Source organism: Lontra canadensis, unplaced genomic scaffold (assembly GCF_010015895.1).
Source record: "Lontra canadensis isolate GAN:19392208 unplaced genomic scaffold, GSC_riverotter_1.0 scaffold96, whole genome shotgun sequence".
In the NCBI taxonomy this organism is placed as follows: domain Eukaryota; kingdom Metazoa; phylum Chordata; class Mammalia; order Carnivora; family Mustelidae; genus Lontra; species Lontra canadensis.
The window spans coordinates 1,213,034-1,227,966 of NW_022631090.1; the positions used below are offsets into that span (position 1 = coordinate 1,213,034).

Consider the following 14,933-nt stretch of genomic DNA (forward strand, 5'->3'; position numbering starts at 1 on the left):
CCCTCGGAGCTGTCCTGGTGCTGACACAAACAGGGGCCTTGGGAGCGATCAGCCCAGTCCAGATCCTGCCGCCCCAAACCAAACCAGGAGACCTGAACAGCATACCCTCACGTCATTTTCTCTTCATCGCAAGCACCATGACAAGCCCATGCGTACATCTCCTAACATTGCCCACAAGACGTAGAAGGCAATCCACCAAACAGAGACTGGGGAAAGGACAGGTGGCCTTAAGGACAGGTGGCCCCAAGGCACAGACAGAGGTTCCATGTGGAGAAGCAAAGGAACTAACTAGAAATAGGAAGAAGCTAGGAGGCCGAGTTGCCATGCATCCTCAGGTGAATAGCTCCCAAGCGGATGGCCATAGGTATTACCAGGCCTGCAGATGGCCAAGTGATAGCCAAGCCTGTGTTAGTATTATCATTGTCCCCTTTGGTCCTCTCTGTCATCACAGCTAAGTCAATGATGCCTATCCTAAGCAGGATAGGGAGAGAGAGAAAGGGAGAAGGGAATACAGAAGAAGGAGCCTGGAGCCCAGCCAAGAACCAGATGAGGGAGTGAGGGCTCTTTAGGGGGAATCTGCTTTCGGAAGGCCCCAGAGATGGCTCTGTAGTCCCACCTGCCTTCCAGAGTGTTCTGTCATCCCATCAGCACCGTGGTCGGTGCTGCCCTTAAGTATGCATCTCTCTGTGGGGATAATGGCACCAAGTGAGGGCACAGGCTTCCTGTTTCCCTTCAGTCTCACTGAACACGCCTAGAGTTGCATCCCTGTTGCTTCTCCAGAGGCAAATCAGGACCGTGGGATTCCCTTGAAGGTGTTGCAGCCTGGAAAGAAGGCTTCTATAAATGCCAGGCATGGTTTCCAAGCCCTTCCCTGATTCCTGAGCAACCCCCTTGGGACCTGCAGAGGGACAGTGGCTTGGCTGTCGCTAGCACAGGGCCCATCTTGGTGCAGGAGCCCAAGGGACCATGGTGGCATTCCCCTTGTTCTGCTTTGCCTCTCCAGGGGTGTGGGTCCATGCCTGGGCCCAGTACTTAGCCTTTTGAACTGTTAGCTGTTGGCTCGAGGGCAACCACTAAGTGCTCCTGGCGGCTGGGGCAGGGTTAGAGCCCTAGCCCTGCCGTTTGGGGGCTGGCGTGCACATCTGACCCCATGGCCCAAGACACGAACAGGGGGACTGCAAGCAGCACCCTGAGGAGCCCTCCACCCAGGTCACAGTGCAGGGCCATCGGTTCCTGGTACAAAGCTGAGAGACATCTCCATGCCCCGCCCCCCCCCACTTTCATCCCAGAAAAGAAGCCCTGGTGCCCAGTTGTTGTTTAGTGAAGATCTCTAGGGAACAGGCATCCTGCAGGCCTCCTCTGGGCTTTATCCTCAGGGCCAAAGCTCTAGCCCACTTAAGGGCTGATCTGTCTGCCTTCGTCCATATTCTTGTCCCAGAGCAGCTGCCAGCTAGCCCCACCAGCTCAGTGCTCAGCTGCCATTTTTCTCCAGTATCCTGGGAGAAATCCAGCAAAAGAAGGATTTGGGGGCCTCAGTGGGGACCCCAGTCAGAAGAACTCCCTGATTTTCTGCCATGGTTAGGAAACAGCTTGGTCTGGTAAATTGAATATTCTGATTAATGGCTACTGTATATCCCATGCGTGGCTCACCCATTTTCACGTAGTTAAAACCCAGCAACACACAAGAGATCTAAAGCTTGACTGAACATACTAGGTGCTTTTTTGGGTGATTCAGAAAGAACTTGAGGGCCTCTAAAGGCCTCCAGATCGTCCCTTTGACCAGTATTGATCATCAGACTGAGAATACAGCAAAGGCAACTAATAGAAAGCTGGTTGATTCCGTGTTGCACTGTGTGTGTGTGTGTGTGTGTGTGTGTGTGTGTGTGTACACTGCATATATTTTGAACATAACTCTAGTTGGATCACCAGCCTGTTCTTTGCAAGCATTTTTTTAAAAGTCAGTCTTCTGAGCGTCTGAGTACAGAGAGCTAGACTAGGACATCCCCCTTGGGGAAAGCTGATGAGCAATTTACAGCAGATTTGAATCTGAGAGGCACACTGTTCCAGCCATCAGCCCAGCGCACCTGGCTCTCCTTGTATGTCTAACCTTATGTCTGGAGGAGACTTGGGCTTTTCCAGACATATTTTCCTCCTTCGCACAGTACTGTATCGCTCCTCGGATCTGGAAATCACAGTACCAAGTGGTGGGCTAGGCCTCCCCTGGCCTTGTCAGCCTGCTGTGGGGAAATGTTCCCACCTTGCAGGGAGGGGAGCCATCCTTAGACCTCCAGCCCTCATCTGAGAGGAGTCACCACCTGCTTTTGGACATGCCCCCAGGAGCCACCTCTGATGGCAGATTGTTGCCAGGCTGGCTGGGCTGACTGTTCAGCTGTCTCGTAGGTAGTCAGCACCTGGTGCGTGGCCCGGACCTGTGGTCAATGCCTGAGGATAGAAACCTCCGGAACTGATCATTCGTGCTCCTGGCTTAGCATTGCTGTAGAGCGCTTCCTCACTGAGGCTCAGAGGGTTGTGACGTTAATATTCCCCCAGCTGATCCAAAGTACCCTAGATCTAGATACAGCCACCAAGGCCTGATTGACCTGATTACGTGGACTCTGTATTGAAAAGGGCAGTGGGGTCTATGGAAGACAGCGAGGGCTTGGAATCTGAAGGTAGAGACCATGTCTTAGCCACGTGATCATCAACAAATTCCATAAACAGTCCCAGTTGCTTCATCTGGAAACTGACGATAACAGCTCCTACGTCAGGAGAGATTTGACAGGATTATGGTGAGATAAACCCCATGAAGTTCTTTCAAGAGCAGAGCACATTTTTTGGCTCTTTTTCTAATGATTGAGAGTACACTTGGTGCCCAGTGCTGTGCTTTTTTTCTTAAATAAACAGCTTTTCTTTTAAAGATTTTATTTCTTGGGCCGCCTGCTGTGGCTCAGTCGTTAAGCATCTGCTTTTGGCTCAGGTTGTGATCCCTGCTCAGCGGGAAGCCTGCTTCTCCCTCTCCCACCACCCCCCCCGCCCCCGCTTGTGTTCCCTCTCTCACTGTCTCTCTCTCTGTCAAATAAATAAATAAAAATCTTAAAAAAAGATTTTATTTCTTCATTTATTTAGAGAGAGGGAGCACAAGTAGGGGGAAGGTGCAGAGGAAGAAGGAGAGTGAGAATCTCAAGCAGACTTTGTGCTGAGCATGGGCCTGATTCAGGGCTCAATCCCACCACCCCAAGGTCATGACCTGAACTGAAACCAAGCATTGGACTTAAGTGACTGAGCCACGCAGGCGCTTCTTAAAGAATCAGCCTTGTTGAAATATAATTTCAAAGATAGAAAATTTACCCATTTAAAGTTCACAACTCAGCATCTTTTTTTAAGATTTTATTTATTTGACAGAGAGGAAGATAGAGTATGCACACACACAAGCATGGGGAAGCAGCAGAGGGAGAGGGACAAGCGGACTCCCCACTGAGCAAGGAGTCTGACGTGGGGCTCGATCCCAGAACCTTGGGATCATAACCTGAGCTGAAGGCAGTTGCTTAACCGACTGAGCCACCCAGGCACCCCAACAACTCAGCATTTTTTCAGTATATTTAATATATTTACAGGATTGTGTAATCATTGCCACAATTTAATTTTAGAACATTTTTACCCTTCCTAAAAAAATGCTGTATCCGTTAGCATTCATTCCCTGGTTCCCTCCTAGTGACCACCCAGTTCTAAGCAACTATGCATGAACTGGCTTTCTGGGTCTATAGTTCTGCATATCCTAGACATTTTGGGTAAATGGAGCCATACAATATACAGTCTTTTTTGTGGCTTGCTTCTTTTTTTTCATTTAGTGTAATGTTTGCAAGGGTCCTTCGCGTTGTAGCCTATATCACTAACTCCTTCCTTTTTATGGCTAGATAATATTCCATAGTGCTGAAAGACTGCCTTCCGTTCATCCATTCATCAGTTGATGGACAGTTGCGTTGTTTCTACCTTGTGTCTATTACTAATAATCATGTTATAAACCTTTATGTGCAAGTGTTTGTGGAGGCATAGGTTTTCATTTCTCTTTGGTATACAACTAGAGCAGAACTGCTGGTCAAACAGTAACTCTATGCTTAACTTCGAGAAACTGCCAGACTGTTTCCCAAGAGGACTGCACCATTTTGCATTATCATCAGCAATATCGGAAGACTCAATTTCACTGTATCCTCACCAATACTTATTCCTGTCCATCTTGTTTTTTCCTTTGAACATCCACTGTAGTGGGTGTGAACTGGTATCTCATGGTTTTGATTTGCATCATCATAGCTGATGCTGTTGTACATCTCTGCATGTGCTTGTTGGCCATTTGTATATCTTCCTTCACGAACTGTCTATATTTTTAAATTGGGCTCTTTAACCATAAACATGAGGGTTTACTTTCTGGACTCTCAATTCTATTCCATTGACCTATGTGTCTCTCCTTGAGTCAGTACCACACCATCTTGATTACAATTGGTTTGTATTAAGTTTTGAAATCGGGAAGTGTGGGTCCTCCTACTTTGTTCTTTTTTAAAGATTGTTTTTGTTATTACGTGTCCTTTGTGATTCCATATGGATTTTTTAATTACCTCATCAGTTATTTTCAAAGTCAGTTGGGATTCTGATAGGGACTGTGTTGAATCTATAGATCAGTTTGGGAAGTACTGCTATGTTCTATTGGAAGGCACACAAGATTGGGTCTTCAATCCATGAATATAGAATGTCTTTTCATTTATTTAAATCTTCTTTAATTTCTTTCACGAATGTTTGTAGTTTCCGTTGTACAAGTCTTCCACTTCTTTTGTTCAATTTATACCTATGTATTTTATTCCTTTTGGTGCTATTGGAAATAGAGTGTTTCCTAATTTCATTAGTGGATTATTCACTGATACTCCCTAACAATATAATTAATTTTTGTATTGTCCTTTACCATGTGATCCTGCTGAGCTTATTAGCTCTAATAATTTTTTGCAAATTCCTTGAGATTTTTTTTCTATACAAGGTCATGTCATCTGCACATAGAGATAGTTTTACTTTTCCTTTCCAATCTGGATGCCTTATATTTCATTTTATTGCCAAAATGTCCTGGCTAGACCTTCTAGTACAGTGTTGAACAGAAGTGTTAAGAAGAGAAATCCTGGGTTTTGTCGTCACGTTAAGGGGAAAGCTTTCTGTCTTTCGCCATCAGGTATGTTTGCTATGGGTTTTTCATAGATAATCTTTATCATGTTCAGGAAGTTCCCTTTTATTTCTAGCTTTTTCAGTTTTATCATGACAGGGTGGTGGTTTTTGCCAAATTATTTTTCCGAGTCTATTGAGATGATCATGTGTTTTTTGTCCACCATTCTATTAACATGGTGTATTACATTAATTGATTTTTGGATGTTAAACCAACCTTGCATTCATGCAATAAATCCCATTTGGTCATGGTGTATCATACTTTTTATGTTGCTGGATTCAGATTGCTAGTATTTTGTTGAGGAACTTTGTAGAAGAAATATGTGGAAGAAATGTTGCTCTATAGTTTTCTTGTGATGTTTTGTCTAGTTTTGGAACCAGGGTAATATCAACCTTGTAGAATGAGTTGTGAAGTGTTCCCTCCTCTTCTGATTTTTGGAAAGGTTTATGAAGAATTTGTTTAAGAGTTTGAGCATTTGGCATAATTCACCAGTGAAGCCATTTGGGCCCAAGTTTTATTTTTAGTGGGGGCATGGGTGGGTACTTTTAATTACTAATTCAATTTATTTTCTTTTTATTGGCCTATTCAGGTTTTCTATCTTCTTGAGTCAGTTTTAAGCATATATTTCTAGGTATTTGTCCATTTCATCAAGGTTATCTAGTGTTTTTTTTTTAGCATAAGCTTATTTATAATAATCCCTTATAATCAAGTCTGTACCTGTAGAGTCAGTAGTGATGGTCCTTCTTTCATTCCTGATTTAGTAGCTTGAATCTTCTCTCTCTCTTTTTTTTTTTTTTTTTTTTTTGGCTTGGTCTCTACAGCTAAATGTCCATTTTATTGATCTTTTCAAAGAACTAACTTTTGGGGTGCCTGGGTGGCCCAGTCAGGTGAACGTCCGACTCTTGATTTGAGATCAGGTCGTGATCTCAGGGTCATGAGATTGAGCCCCGCATCAGACTCCATACTGAACATGGAGCCTGCTGGCAGTTTTCCCTCTCTCCTTCTCTCCCTACCCCTTCCCCCATTCACACATGCATGGAAGCTCTTTCTCAAACAAAACAAAACAAAACAAAACCAAGTTTTAGTTTCGTTGATTTTCTATTGTTTTTCTGTCCTCTATACTTTACTATTTCTTTCCTTCTGCTTATTTTGGGTTTAGTTTGCTCCTCTTTTTCAAGTCTCTTAAGGTGGAAGGTTAAGTTATGGATATAAAATCTCTTCGTTTTTAATGTATGTGTTTATAGCTATAAATTTAATCTCTAAACACTAATTTAGCTAGATCCCTTAAGTTTGGATATGTTGTATCTTCATTTTCATTCATCTCTAAATATTTTCTAATTTCCCTTGTGATTTCTTCTTTGAACCATTGGTTATCTGGGGATGTTTGGTTTAATTTCCATATTCTTGTGAGTTTCCCGAATTTCTTTCTGTTATTGATTTCTAATTCCATTATGCTAAAAAAAACCCACATATTTTGTATGATTTCATTTCTTTTAAATTTATTGAGGCTTATTTTATGACCTACCATCTGGTCTATCTTAGAGAACATTCCAGATGCCCTTGAGAAGAATGTATATTCTGCTGTTGGTAGGGGGCATGTCCTATAGATTTCTGTGACTACTTAGTGTCTACTTAGTTTATAGTTGTTCAGGTCCTTTATCTCCTTGTTGGTCTTATGTTTAATCGTTCTATCCATTATTGAAAGTGGCGTATTGAAGGGTCCAATGATTGCCGTCGAATTGTGTGTTTCTCCTTTTGATTTAGTCAGTTTCTGCTTCATGTATTTTGGGACTCTGTTGCAAAGTGCCAACACCATGTTTTTGTGATGGTTGGAAGCTCTTGTGTAAAGCAACACTGACACGCTGACTCCATCAAACTGGAAATTGAAAGGCATTTTGAAGTTTTGTTTTCTAGCGTCTTGACTGCCATGATGAACAATAGGGTACTGGTTAAAAACATGGGCTTTGTAGTCCCTCAGACCTGGGTTCAAATCCAGGCCACCATTTATGATTCATGTGACCTTGGATAGGTCACGTAACCAAATGGATCCATTTCTCGCTCTGCAAAATGGGGATAGTGACCTCACCTACCTCACTGGCTTGTTAGGATTGAATGGGATCATGTGTGATGACCTTAGCCTTCGTTAGTGCTTGCTTGCCATCTGTTGTTCTGTCTGCTGCTAGCAAAATGAATTGGCCTTATCTGAGTATATTCTCCCAGATGACATGGGGAAGGGCCCCAAAACAGTCTACAAGAGAGAATGCATTTAGAGAGAAAGCATTTCATTCGCTATGGATAATTCTCAGATGTGCATACCGACCATCATTAAAAAGCTGTTGGCAAGAACACTGTGTAGTATGCAGGCTAGCCCTGCCCAGATACAGAGAAATAATGAGATGTGAGGGATTGGAAGAATGTTCCCCCTACCCTCCTCCCACATACGCACGTCCCAGCCTATTTCCCATACACTTTACACATTCAGATGCCCAGAATACTACCAGTAGCGCTTTAGTCTTCTAGGGTCCTTCCGTAACAGTCCTCTTCAAAATGGGAATTTTCAAGCACCATATGTGGCCTGTTTTGCATTTTCCCACTAAGGCACGAGGAACTGGTCAGGTTATTTCCTTCTGCTAGTAGAGATCCATAACAGAGCACTGGGGGTTGAAAAATATGGGGATGGAGGGCAGGAGGGCGTGCTGGGCCAGTTCCAAGGGGGACATAAAACAAATTTCACTTTTTTTTTAAAGTATGTGGACAGCTGACTTTCAGACCAGGCATACTTGGGTGAGAGCCCAGGCGTACCCAGATGACAAGGTGCTCAGCTCCTCCCCCATCACCCCATGCCTTTTCCCATGGGGCTGGTCTCCTCACTCTACTTTGAGGGTTGGCAACAACATGGCTGCCCCTTCCCCTAACCTCTAGCGGCCAGGTAATCCTCTCTGTCAGTACCTGCCATCCAGTGGCACCCCAGATACGCCAAGGGAGCTCAGCCACAGTCCTCGACACCAGGGCTCATCTGTTGATTCTCTTTCTGGGTTTAGATTACATGCACAGTGCCCACCGCCCTGTCCCTGGGGGCCACCTGGGGAAAAAGGAGAGTAGTTATGTGGGCAGCGTGGGCACCAGCCCCAGGAAGTCAAGCCGCAGCATGCCCCCGCCTGCCGACTCTGAGCTTGTCAGCTTTTGCTACCTCCACATGCGGGAACAAAGGAAGGAACAGGAAAGCCGGACTGATGTCAACGAGAACTTAATCTTCTTTGAGGAGACCAGGCCCCGGACCAAGTCTGACCCCACGTCCAAAAGCTCTGGCCAAGGTTACGACGTGATCCCTGATGACTTTGACGCAGCCAGCCTGGACCATGAGCCTTGTGCCAGCAGGGCCCGGTCCTACACCTTGGACAATTCCCTTGGGGCCGAAGCCCTGAATTTCTACTGTGACTCTTGCAAAGCCAAACTTCAGGAGCAGCTGGGCCCTCGCAAAGGTGGGAGGCCCGGCTCTTCTCGTGACAATATGGTAGACTTGATGTCCCTCCCACCCCCTGGGAGTGAGGAGGAGGAAGAGGAGGAAGATGAGAGCACGTCGCTGTTGCCTGCCATTGCTGCGCCCCCTCCTGGTTTCCGAGACAACAGTTCGGACGAGGATGACCCCAAGCGCCGGGCGGTCCAGAGCCAGGAACAAGGACGCCACCTGCGTGGGCTCCTGTATGATGAGATTCCAGTGACACTGATCGACAGTGTGCAGACCCGGACAGTCCGAGATCATGCCCAGGAACTAGATGATGCCCTGGTGTCCACTCTGCAGGCTCTGGAAGCCCTGGCAGCCTCAGAGGATGGACCCCACCCCCAACCCCCACAGACTGCAGGTAACGGCCTGTTCCTCCTCCCTCTTGCCTCCCCTTCCTTCTCCTGGCCAGGCAGGGCCAGCGGGTGATATTCCTTCTTCCCGAGCAGAGGTCAAAGTCACCGTGGGGTGCCAGGGCAGTGGACAGCCAGAGGTAGCTCAGATAGGGTCAGGGGATCAACAATGCTGAGTCAGGGACCGGCTGCTTAGCTCCTGCTGGAGCTCTGGCTCTCACCATTCCATCTCTGGAAATGTCCTGCAGGTGGACCTCAGGGACTGGGGCTGTGACAGCTACGGAGCCAGGCCAGGATGGAGGATCAGAGCAAAACTGTTGAGAGATCTAGAAGACAGGCAAAGAATATCCAGCATGCATATGACTGGAAGAAAAAACAAAACGACCAACCAACCACCTAGTGCCCTGGGGTCAGGGGAGGCCAGGAGCCATCACTGCTCAGGGCTGAGGTCCTTACCTTGCCTGAGAACATGGGCTCCCACCCAAGTTCTGGCTTCTTCACTCACTTTCAGTGCGACCTTCGGCAAGGCACTTAACCCTTTCTGAGCCTCGCTTTTGTCATTTTCAAAGGGTCTGGTAACAACAGTCATATCACAGAGGCTTGCTGTGAGCACAAAATGAAATCATTTGTACAAAGCACTGCCTAGCACATAGGAATAAAGCTATTAGTCTCCATCATAAGTAGTAGCTAGTAGTGGCAGGTATTATCTGGTGGGAGAGCCATATGACGTGCATGCTATTCCGTTACAGACACACGTGCGTCCACCGTGTAGCCAAGTACGCGTGTCAGACTGTACCCCTACTCACGATACATACCCCCACACATATACGCCTTAAAAAGAACAGGTAAATGCTACAGCAACACAAAAGGAACAGGGAAAAAGAAGACGTATGAGAAAGCGTGTGAGGCAGGGGGCACATGTGGACAGAGAAGAAGAAGAGCTTGGGGTCAGAGGCAGCCTGACTAACCAGGGAGAGACCCAGCCCCTCCCTTTTCTGTATGCAAGGGCATCCTTGGTGGTGGGCAGCCTGCATGCGTTTGGCCACCCCCCTCCCTGACCCCCCACCCCTAGCATTTCTCTTTGCTCAGAGTCTGGAGCACCCGCTCCCTGGCTAGCGAAAGGCCCCTTGTGGTCACCAGAGAGAGGACACACTGAGGCACAAGGGCCTCAGCTGTAGGCTGGCCTGGCCAGATGAGGAGGGCCAGATAGAGAGGGGCCTCTCTCTGCCAGCCCTCTTCAGGACAATTGACAAACATTTCCTTGCTATTGAGTCTAAAAATAGTGATGATTAGCACGTTGTTCTGCATGCGCTGTGCATGTTAATTTGCCGTCACACTGCCCTGTCGATCTCTTCTATGCCTCCTTTGTCTCTTTTTCGGATTCCCGCCCTTCAGGAGCCCTCTGCCAGCTTGTCTCCCTCTGCCCCTCCCCTCCCCTCCCCCCGCCCTCAGCCCTATACCTCCCACTGCCTGCCCCCTCCTCCAGGCCAGTCCTGGGACTGACCTAAGGGCTTTCTCCCTGGCTGCAAATACTGCTGGCTGCCCTTGCCCCCTCACCGCCTCCCCCGCCCGTAAACTTCCTACGTAAGGCTGGCGAAAGGACTCGATTGGAGTAAGTGCAGCAAGCCCCCTCCCTGTCCCTCTAGGTCTGATTGTACTGGCTACCATCACCCCTGAATCATCGCTGGACTCGGGCCACGAAACCAACTCTTCAGAGCTCACAGACATGTCAGAGATGGTGTCCGCCATGAAGCAGCACCAGAACACCACCTACTTCCTGGCCCAGCACCTCAACAAGGAGAGCCTCCTGGCTCGCAAGGATCTGCCCTTCCGGATCCAGAGCTGCGCCGCCCAGGCTGTCCTCACGGCCCCTTATTCTCTTGGGCGCCCAGATCCCAACCCAGCCCTGCAGCCAGCCGTCACAGGCCAGAGTCCTGGCCCCCCCGGCGCTCGGAGGAAGCTGCCGCCGTCAGAATCCCAGCCACCTCAGAGAGAGCGAGCATACGCCCTGGCTGTGCACCCAGCATTGTCCCCGCAGCTTAGTGAGCAGAAGAATCTGAGCCTGCTGTCCCCAGTTCCTGAGGACAAAGGGCCCGGCCATGCGAGGGCAGGCCTGGAGATGTCACTGAGGGCAGCCACACCATCCCTCAGTGAAGAGCAGGTGTCTGAGCTAAGGGAGAACCTGCCCAAAGAAGTCAGGTTGAGCCCCAAGCTTATCCTGGACCCGAAGGGCAGCGTGACCCCTGCTATCATCTCGGCCGCCCTCCAGCAGGTGGTTCACCCTAAGAGCCTACCTGCCCCCAGTGGGGCCATAGTGACCCCTCCCAGCAGCGGGGAGAGAAGGCTGGAGGCCAGCATGGGGAGGCCTGAGGTCAGCATGGGAAGATCAGAAGTTAGCATGATGGGCGGCAGTGCAAATAAGAATCTGAAGTTCAAAATGAGCCCCGGTGCTCCAGAGACCTCACGGAATTCCCAGCAGCCGCTGAGCCCAGAGGTCTCTTCTGGCTCCAGAGCGCCCACAGGCAGCCGGGCTGACAGCCTGCACCTCTCCCCACAAGAGGACCGGCTGCCTGGGCAAAGTTTCCCTCCTAAAAGTTATCTTTCACGAGCGAATCGAGAGTCCCTGAGCAAGCAATCCATAGGGGAGGTAGCAGGCAAGGCCGGGCCAGAGGGGGCTAAGCCTGCCCTGCACAAGCCGGGCGCCATCTCCAGCCAGGGGGAGAAGGGGCAGCTGGAGAGTGTGCCCCAAGGCAGCAAGATCGAGGAGACCAGCCTGGTGCCCCGAGCCAGCTACTCCATGGCTCTCCCGAGCCCCAGTGGCCAGTCCCGAGGCCACAGTCCCAGCAGCCAGTCCCGAGGCCACAGCCCCAGCAGCCAGTCCCGAGGCCAGAGCCCCAGCTACCAACCTCGAGGCCAGAGCCCGCTGAGGCCCCACGCTGCCAGCCGGCAGGTGAGCACCATGCCCTCCAGGAAGCTTGAGACAACCCTGGATGGAGGCCACTCGGCCTCCGAAGGCCCCACCAAGCCCAAATCCTCCCGAGGGCCCTTCCGGCTCCGCAATTTATTCTCGGCCACCTTTCCAACCCGCCAGAAGAAGGAGACTGATGAGCGGCAGGCCCAGCTGCAGAAGGTGAAGCAGTATGAGCTAGAGTTCCTCGAGGAACTTCTGAAGCCTCCCAGCCAGGGGGAGCTGCCAGGCCCCGAGTACCTGCAGCCCCCCGCGCCGGGCCGCTGCAGCTGCCAACTGCGCAGCAGCCCCGTGCAGCAGGGGCCAGGCATGTCACGGGAACAGAGGCGCAGCTGTGATTGCAAGCGCATCTGCCGCGGGGGCCGGCCGCAGGCCCCCCAGACGCCCGTGCCCGGGCTCCGGGGGCGGGAGAGGGACAGGGTCCCCCCTACCCAGAGGCAGCCGGAGGCCGGCCCGGGCCTGAGCCTCGGTAGCCCCACCAACGTGGGGCGCCTCCGCTCCACCAGCCTGGAATCCCGGGAGTGCCGATCGGACCCTGAGAGCGGCGTGTCCTGCCTGACCACGTGTGCCTCAGGCGGGGAGTGTCTGGGCGCTCCCAACTATAGGAAGCTGATGCGCCGCTACAGTATCAGTGAACTGGACCAGGGCGACAGGGCCTCGCTGACCTCTGATATCTATCCACACCCACCCCTGGGCATGCTGCCCAGGGAGCCCAAGGAGGTAGAGGCAGGCCTCCCCCTAGGCTTGGGTCCCAAAACCAAGTCCCTGGAGTCGCCAACCCTGGGAGACCCCTCATACGTCCACGTTGCCCCCGAGACCAAAGGTCCCAGACAGATGGCAGTGTTCTCGCTGCCGGAAGAGGTGTACCAGAAACCCGCTGACCTGGACGAGGACAGTGAGAGCGGCAAATGCTGCTCCATCCGCTACTGCTTCTACTACCGCAAGTGCGACATGGCGGATGACGCCAGTGACGGCAAGGACGAGCTCTCCTACTCCATCCCCATGAAGATCCTGCCCGGCATGAAGCTGGACGAGCAGGTGGTGCCCGTGGTGAGCAGGACCCTGCAGGTGCTGGATGCCGCCACCTGCAGCAGCAGCAGCCCCGAGGCCTCCCGCACCCAGGAGATCGACCTGCGTGTGTCCACCTTCGAGGGGAGCCTGGCCAAGATCAATGCCCTGCGGGCCCATGCCTATGGCCTGCCCGACGGCTTCCTGGCTGCCAGGCTGGACACCAATGAGCTACTGACTGTCCTGCGCCAGTGCGTGGCCAGCCCCGAGGCCCGTGCGCCGAAGCCCTATGTCTCTCAGATCTCCGAGTACAAGCTCGAGCTGGCTCTCAAGTTCAAGGAGCTCCGGGCTTCGTGCCGCCGCGTGGCCAACGTGGACAAGAGCCCGACGCATATGCTGGCGGCCATCACGGGCAGCTTCCAGGTGCTGAGCAGCCTCATCGAGACCTTCGTGCGGCTGGTGTTCATCGTGCGCTCCGAGGCCCAGCGCCAAGAGCTGCTAGCCAAGGTCGAAGAGGTGGTGAGGAACTACACCTTTCTACTGCGCGCCGCTGAGGAGTCCACCACCCGGAACCTTAACCAGCAGCAGCAGCAGCAGCAGCAGCAGCAGCAGCAGCAACAGGCGGTGGCAGCTGTCAGTGCGGCCACTGGGCACCCCCCGGGCTCCCCAACTTCAGCGACTGTTATGAGCACATTCACCCGCTCCTTAAAAACCCTCATCAAGTAGGGCACCCGCCCCGGCCTGCCCCCTTCCCCACCTCCCCCAACCACGGCCCCAGGTTTGAGCTTCGTGGTCTTTGCATCTCGTGGTGAGTGTCCGTGTCTGCCCGGCCAGTCGGGGTCCGCGGGCCTTCAGTCTTCGGGGAGTGAGAACTCCCCGGATGAAGGCTGTTCCCTGAGGGCTCCGGGTGGCCACCACCCTGGGCACCCTCGCCCCTTCCCCGGCCTCTGGTCGACACTGTGAGGGCCAAGGCCCCTCGTCACTGCGCCTGCCTGCCTGCCGCAGAGCTGGATTTTTATCTCTTCTTTAGGGCTGACAGGTGACATCAAGCTCACCTTCCTGCTCCATTCTGGGGGGCCAGGGGAGCCAGGGCTTGAAGCAGGCAGGCCCACAGGCCTTGAGCTCCTCCTGGCATCTGCTCCCCTCCCCCCACAGAGCAGTAGCTGTAGCACCAGACACCATGCCCAGCGGCGGGGTGGGGGGGGGACCCCAAGGGCCCCCCCCCCCCCCCCGTGCCCGCCCACCCTGGGCTCACACTCACGAGGCAGAAGCCACCCTAGAGGGCCTGGGCCCGGGGGGCAGGTCTGCAGAAAACAGCCACCACTCAGGGCTGTCAGTGGCCTGCCTCACAGGCTGGCGGCCTTGGGAGCCCTTTGCCCCCCAGGCCCAGTAGCTCCACACCAGCCATCCCCAAAGTGCCCTGTCCCTCGCTGATGGGCAGGGTGGCTCAGTCCACTAGGGAGCAAGCATCTGGGATCACCCCACTCGTTCTGGGTTAGGTACCTGGTGATAAACGTCTGCCCTGGGGAGACCCGGAGCAGGCCCCGGAGCCTGCCCGGCCCAGGCCAGCTCAGCCTGGCCCAGCCCAGCCCAGCACCAGGGCTGGCGCTCCAGGCGAGCGGTTCCTCTCTCAACATCTACCAGACAGACTGTCCTTAGGAGTTTGACTTAGCTACGGATTGGGGATGGGGGGTGGGGGGAGGGGGGATGGGGGTAGGGGTGGGGGGTGTTGATGACTATATCTTAAACTTCTGGAAGCTAGCGTGATATGTTAATCCTGAGTATATGCTTTTGGCTGTGTATTGACCCTGTGGATTTGTCTCTCTAAGAAAAGAAGCTGAGCGCCTTACCCGGTGCAGTCCTGCACCTCTCTCTCTCTCTCTCTTTCTCTTTCTCTCTTTC

The 14,933-nt window shown here is 51.8% G+C and overlaps 1 protein-coding gene across 1 annotated transcript in view; it reads left to right on the forward strand.

The window, feature by feature from the left end:
* Positions 1 to 14,221, forward strand: part of FRMPD3 (FERM and PDZ domain containing 3) — a 57,408-nt gene extending 43,187 nt beyond the window's left edge. Inside the window, exons 16-17 of the mRNA XM_032837141.1 lie at positions 8,242 to 9,063; positions 10,702 to 14,221. Of these exons, the coding sequence (XP_032693032.1) occupies positions 8,242 to 9,063; positions 10,702 to 13,757 (3,878 nt within the window). The 3' untranslated portion in view covers positions 13,758 to 14,221. The remainder of the gene's footprint in view (positions 1 to 8,241; positions 9,064 to 10,701) is intronic.
* The last annotated feature ends 712 nt before the right edge of the window (positions 14,222 to 14,933 follow it).